At 37.4% G+C, this 6962-nt stretch overlaps 1 protein-coding gene across 1 annotated transcript in view; it reads right to left on the bottom strand.

Annotated features, from left to right (window-relative positions):
- Positions 1 to 6962, bottom strand: part of MROH9 (maestro heat-like repeat family member 9) — a 100101-nt gene that overhangs the window by 51803 nt on the left and 41336 nt on the right. Inside the window, exons 6-8 of the mRNA XM_006887462.1 lie at positions 6250 to 6303; positions 2959 to 3017; positions 639 to 788 (exon numbers count right to left, since the gene is read on the bottom strand). Of these exons, the coding sequence (XP_006887524.1) occupies positions 639 to 788; positions 2959 to 3017; positions 6250 to 6303 (263 nt within the window). The remainder of the gene's footprint in view (positions 1 to 638; positions 789 to 2958; positions 3018 to 6249; positions 6304 to 6962) is intronic.

Genomic DNA, 6962 nt, shown 5'->3' with positions numbered 1-6962 from the left:
AAGATACATTTTAGCAACTGGTAACTGGAATCCAAAAGTTGGAAGTAAAGAAGGACTGGTAGTTAGAAACTATGGCATTGGAGACAGATATGAAGCAATTCATTTCATAAGACTGAAATGAGGCATTTGAGAGAGAATTAATATGACATTACAAAATTATATATAAGAGATTAAAAATTGTATGTAATATAATTTTGTAAATGATAAAATTTATATATAATTTTGTACAATCAATGACATATTTATAATTTCCCTACTTTTTCACTTTGCACCGAACCCTGCAAAACACATAGTAAGCCCTAGACCAGACTGAAAGTCCTTGAAAATCTTCCTTACAGTTACACATGGATTTCCAGTGATACCCATTCTATTTTGATCTCTAAAAATGAATTTTAAAAATATCTGAAGCAATCATGGTACATAATATGATTTGGTTTGACCATAGTTGAGGGGATGACTTTTCATTACATACCTCTCTGGGATGATCTGGATCTTGGATTGTTAAAGCAAGGGAGTCTAATTTCAGGAAAAGGACATAATGAGCAATGTCAGAACAGTATGAAAAGAAGTAGGTATATGACATAAGCAACCAAAACATGTTAGAAATTCCCCTCTCTGCTTGCTACCAAAGATCTTACCATGGTGACTTTATCCGCGTGATGCTCCAGGGTCAGATCCAGGATAGTAGCTGCATCATGCACAGTTGTATATTTTGTTTCAGAGAGTTTCATCAGGAGATTCCATACAAAGTCCGTCAGCAAAGAGGGTGTTAAGTTTTGTCCTACATACTAAAACCAAAAAGAAATATATGATGTTCTGATGCACATCCATAAATATGCAAATAAATTCAACCCATCCTGTTGGAGTCACACAAGGCTTCAGTAGACTCTAGAAACTTCAGCCTTCATGGGATCCCTCTTCCATAAAAATATTAAAAAAGTATATTTTGCAAAAGATTTTGCCCAGCAAAAGGATATTTTCAAAAAGGACTTCCTTTATTTTATGTTATTTTTTTTAAGTTCATTTTGCATTGTGTTTGGGATTTTCCAAAACCAAAACAGATGCCTTTGGGTTGACTCTGACTTGTGACCCTGTGTGTATTGGAGGAGAACTGTTCTCCACAGGATTGTCAGTGGCTTTCCCCTTCCCCTTCCCCTCCTGCCAGAAATAGGTCACCAGACCTTTTCTCTGAGATGCCTCTGGGTAGATTCTAAGCTCCAGACTTCTAATTAACAGTCAAATGTATGTATTGTTTGTATCACCCAGGGACTGCACTTTGGTATAAAAGATCTCTGTAATCTAAGCAGTATCATCTTTTTCCTTTTACATTTTAAAAGCCAATTACACATTACTGTGAAAACTCAAACACATAAACACATAAATATTAAACATAAACTTATTGGTTCAATAGAAAGAGATTAGTGAAGCCTCCAAGACTATGGCTCTGAATCACCATGTAAACCTGGCACAAAGCTCACTGTCATGACTCAACTTTCAGCCAAACAATAGACAGGACTGTAAGGTGAGCAGTAAAACCAGGAAGGAACTCACCTCCTCTTAAACAATCAACTACATAAGATCAAAGGAGCAACATTTGCCCAGGGAAAAGCTCAGAAGTAGTAAGGATTAGGTTTGGAAGGACTGATAGAAATGAAAATTGCCAGGTGCAAATGGGAAGACTGCATTTAAATTGTGTGCATTGTAATCAAGGTTATAGAACAAAATGTATGTGAATATTTAAATGGAAAGCCACCATGTTCTGAAAGCTTTATTAAAATCATAATAAAAAAAATTATTGTGTGTTCCAACCAATTTTGCAATGTTGAAACACAGCCTCCTGGATAACTCAGCCCTGAGGACATGGACAAACTTATGTCCTTTCAAACAGGTGCAAAGTATGTAACACTCTGGTGGCCTAGTGGCAAGAAGCTGTGCTGCAATCCCAAAGGCACATGGTTAGAGGCCTCCAGCTGCTCTTCAGAAGAAGGATGGGCAATCTCCTCCCATGTGATTACCCTGCCTTTGAAAATCTGCTGGGGGGTCAGCTATGATTCGGTTCTGACTTAATGGCATACAACAACAACAAATGTTTCTCCTCAAGACTTGGGTCAGTGTAACAACTAATTCTTTAGCAACAAGTAATATCACTGAAATTTGTTGTTGTTGTTCATTTAATAGGTATTATAAAAATCATAATATTCTATTTGCTGAGCAAATTAGAACACTGTTTTAAAAACCGTTATTTACTAATTAATTGTGCTAGATATTCAAAACTTTTCCAACAACAACAAAAAGAAGCATAACAATTAGGAAGTACCTAAAAGATTAAATTATAAGAAACATAAATTGTGATACTTGAGGATAATAAAAATAATTTTACTATGCAAAATGAAAATCAGGAAGCAACAGACTATGTATGATTTTACTTTGTTAATCTGGGCCTTTAAACACAGAAACATTTATTAAAAACAGAAAATAAACAATTTTGTTGTAATAAATTACCATTAAAAGTAATAACATGCACCCTGGTAGCCTAGTGGCAAGAAGTTGTGTTGCAAAACCAGGTTCACAGTTTGAGGCCACCAACTGCTTTGTGGAAGAAGGATGGGCAATCTCCTCCTGTGTGATTAAAATGCCTCTGAAAACCCACTGGAGGATCAGTAATGGGTCAGGTCCAATTCTATGGTACACACAACAAGAGCAATAAAGAGCTTTAACGGCTTAGTCCATAGAGAGTTGTGCTACCTAGCTTGAAGATTGGGTATCTGATTGTTCAAATCCACTGGCTTTTTAATAGGGAAAAATATGAGCAATCTCCTTATATGAAATTCACAGTTTTGGAAACTCAGATGGAATGCCAGCTATGAGTCAGCTGTCACTCAACAACAATGAGTAGTAGTAGCAGCAATAAGAGTAATAATATATAACAGAAGTTATAGGAAAAGTGGTCTAAATTACCAGAGCAAGTTCACTTTTGTCTTGTAAGACATGGGGATGGAATTCCAGCTCAGATGAAGAAGACGAGTTGTTGTGACCTTTAGATTTCCTGTCCACTGTTTTTTTCTGGAAAATATCCTCTGTATTATGGGGGGGAGGGGAAATTAAAGTTTTCATTTTATCATCTATAGTATTACTATTTTCAATTTCCTCTTTTTGGTCAATTCTGAAGATCTGAAGTTCTCAGAATATTTAATACTCTGTCATTAGTTTAGACGTAAGATTATTACAATTAGAGTGACCCAGAATTATAAATGTTTAAGATGTTCATATAAAATATGAATGAAGAACACAGGTAATTTTGTTAGATTGATCAAATATGCTTAGATTGTCATATGTGTTGTTCACAGCACTGGAAAACTTCTGACCAAACTGGAGGGTTTATGGAGGGGAAAGTAGACTCAGAGGACTGGTTGAACAGGAAAGCCAGAGGATGTTCCAAAGAAGATGTGAACTTTAAGCGACTTTGTTTTGTAATTTTGGCTTATTTGTCTTAACAGCTATTACGGGTGCCTAGTGATAGGAAGTTGGGCAGCCAACACAAAGATGTATAGTTCAAAACCACCACTGTCTCTGAGGGAGAAATATAAGCAATCTCTTCCTTCCCTTGTAATTTACTCACAACTGACCTTATATCATCACAAGTTGACCTTATATATAAGGTAAGCTATGAGACAGTTCCAAAAAATGAAAGTGTTTTTATTTAAAATTAGTAGACATGCACATATTTTTTAATATAAATTTTCGCTTTAGACTGGTTTACATACAAAGTTTGCATATGTTGTTTTTCACATCAGATCTTTCCCATTTCCTTAACCTACCTTCTCTTCACCCATCTAATTGTGTGACCCTGTGATTATGCCCTACACCCATCCTCACCCTTGTGCTTCTACCATCCACCTACCTAGATCCTTATACATGTTTTACTAGTTATCTATTTCTATAATAATGGTCTATGCAGTATTTCTCTTTATGGAACTAAGTTAGTTCATTCAGCTTAATGCTCTCCAGTCTCTCCCAAGTTAGAAAGTGATTTACAAAAATCATTGCTCCTGTATGCTGCATTGTATTTCATCCTGTGAATGTAACATAATATCTCAATCTATTTGATTGTGGTTGGACATTTGGGCTGTCTCCACGTTCTTGCGATGGTGAATAAGAGTTGTGAACACTAGTGTACAAGTCATCATTTGTACCTCAGTTCTCATTTTCTTGGGGTATATTCCAAGCAGTGGAATAGCTGGGTCAGATATATCTTGGAGAGGATGCACCAGGAGTGATCTTTGGAGGTAAGAATGATGAGACTTTAGCTCACATACTTTGGGCATGTTGCTTGGAAGTGCTATTCCTTGGAGAAGGACATGATGCTGGGAAGGGTGGAGGTTTCGCAAAGGAGAGGAATATCCTCAGCCAGGTGGATTGACACAGTGAATGCAGCAATGGGCCCTTGTGTGTCAAGAAGTGTGAGGATGGTTCAGGATAGAACAGATTTTCAACTTTTTGAGGAAACACCAAACTGCCTTCCAGCGTGGTGTACATTTTACAATCCCACATGTATGAGGATCCAAGGAGGGGACGGGCAGCAGAAGGGTGAAGGTGGATGGGGGAGCAGTAATGATAAGGTCACACAATTTGATGGGTGTACGGAGGGGTGTGTAAAGGAAATAGAAAATATCTGGTATGAAAAAGAATGTATACGAACTCTATAAATTAGTATTAAATAAAAAAAGTTTCTGGCCAGTGCCCGAGTCTTTTGTTCATAGGGTCGCTGTGAGTTGCCTCCAACTTGACAGCACACTTAACAACAACAACAACAGCAACTACAACAACGACAGCATAGAGAGAGATCAGTTGACCTAGTGGACAGAATGACATGCTCCCAAGCCAAAGGTGGGTGGCTCTAATCTGCAGCCCTCAGGCCTGCTTTTACTTGTTTTTGGTGAAACATTCTTCTAGGTCGTATAACCCTGGTATGTCCACTTACTGTACAGAAGTAACTCATGGTTGCTGTGAAGCTGAACACTGTGACATTGATGTGTCAAATGTGAGAATGGTTAGCCATGGGGGACAGTGTTTGATGGAGCTCCCTGATTATAACAAGCTTGGAAGCAGGAGTGGCACCCACTTCTGTAATAGCTTGCCTCCGGAAACCCTATGAACCTGGAGAAAGGACAAAAGTTATACTGGTGCCCAGGTCTTTCATTCATAAGGTTGCTATGAGTCGCCTCAGATTCAACGACACTTAACAACAACAAACATCTCGCCATATCCTCGCCCACATGTATTACTTGCTGTCCTGTTAAACTTTGCCACTGCTATTGGAGTGAGATGGTATCTCATTGTGGTTTTGATTTGCATCTCTCTTATTGCCACTGATTTAGAGCATTTCTTTATGTGTCTGTTGATTATTCAAATTATCTTCCTCTGTGAAAATTCTTTGCCCATTTTGTGATTGTGTTATCAGTCTTCTTCTTGTAGAGACTCTAAAGGATTTTGTAAACATTTGATATGAGACCCTTGTCTGAAATGGTATTGCCAAATGTTTTTTTCCACTTGGTAGGTTTTCTTTTCACTCTGTTGGAAAAAATTTTGAAGCACACAGGGATTTAATCTTTATAAGATCCCATTCATCAATTTTATCCTCTTCAGATTGTGCATTATGGCTGTATTTGGCAGTCTCCTTATACTTAGACTAGGCCATCTAAGCTTGATACCAGTTTGTCTCTTATGCACTTTATGGTTTTGGCCTTTACTCCCAAGTCTCTGATCCACCTTGAATTGATTTTGGTGTATGGTGTGAGATGTGGATCTGATTTAAGCTTTCTGCAGATAGCAGTCCAGTTTTGCCAGTATCTTTTGTTGAAGAGATTGTCATTTCCCTATTTGATAGGTTTTCGTTGTCGAATATCAATTGACCATAGATAGCTGGGTCCATTTCTGGATTCTCAATTCTGTTCCATTTATCTGTGTGCCTGGCATTGTACCATTACCATGCTGTTTTGATTACTGCCACTGTGTAGTAGATTTATTCTCAGAAGTATTCTGCTTCTTAGAAGTCTCTTGCCTCTCCAAATAAACTTGACAATTTCCCTTGTAATCTCTTTGAAAAATGAATTTTATATCTGTAGTGGGATTGTGCTGTACATGTAGATTGCTTTAGGTAGGATTGCTATTTTCACAATATTGAGTCTTCCTATCTATGAACAGAGCACATTTTTTTCAATTTCTTTAGATCTTTTATTATGTCTTATAGAAATGTTCTGTAGTGGGTTTTTTGTTTGTTTGTTTGTTTGTTTTCGTACAGGTCTTTTGTATCTCTAGTTAGGTTTACTTCCAAGTATCTTAATTTGTGGTTTGGCTATTGTAAATGGTATTGCTTTCTTGGTTTCCTTCTCTGCTTTCTCTTTGTTACTGTAGAGCTCTAACCAGGTTTTTCTTTAGTCTTTGGAGTATTTTGTGTACACTAGGAAGAATTCAAGACACTAAAGGGCTGAAAAGAAGATTCCAAAAAGCAGCACGGAATAACAAAGCAAAATATTACAACGAAATGTGCGAGGAGCTAAAATGGGAAAATCAAAAGGGCCAGACTCGTTCAGCATTTCTTAAGCTCAAGGAACTGAAGAACAAATTAAAACCTCGAGTTGCTATAATCAAGGATGCTTACGGCAGAATATTAAATGATCCAGGAAGTATTAAAAGAAGATGGAAGGAATATACTGAGTCATTCTATCTAAAGGAATTGGCAGATACAGAAGAATTTAATGAAATAACATTTGAACAAGAGCCTAGGGTGATGAAGGAAGAAGTTCAAGCTGCTTTGAAGGAAATAGCAAAAAAATAAGGCCCCAGGAATAGATGGTATACCAATTGACGTATTTCATCTGACAGATGCTTCCCTGGATGTGCTCACCAAGTTGTGCCAAGATATCTGGAGAACAACCACTTGGCCAACTGACTGGAAGGGA

Source organism: Elephantulus edwardii, unplaced genomic scaffold (assembly GCF_000299155.1).
Source record: "Elephantulus edwardii isolate Elephantulus edwardi_28Jun2011 unplaced genomic scaffold, EleEdw1.0 scaffold00057, whole genome shotgun sequence".
NCBI lineage: Eukaryota > Metazoa > Chordata > Mammalia > Macroscelidea > Macroscelididae > Elephantulus > Elephantulus edwardii.
Note: the sequence above shows the minus strand (reverse complement) of the source record. Positions and strands in the feature narration are given on the sequence as shown.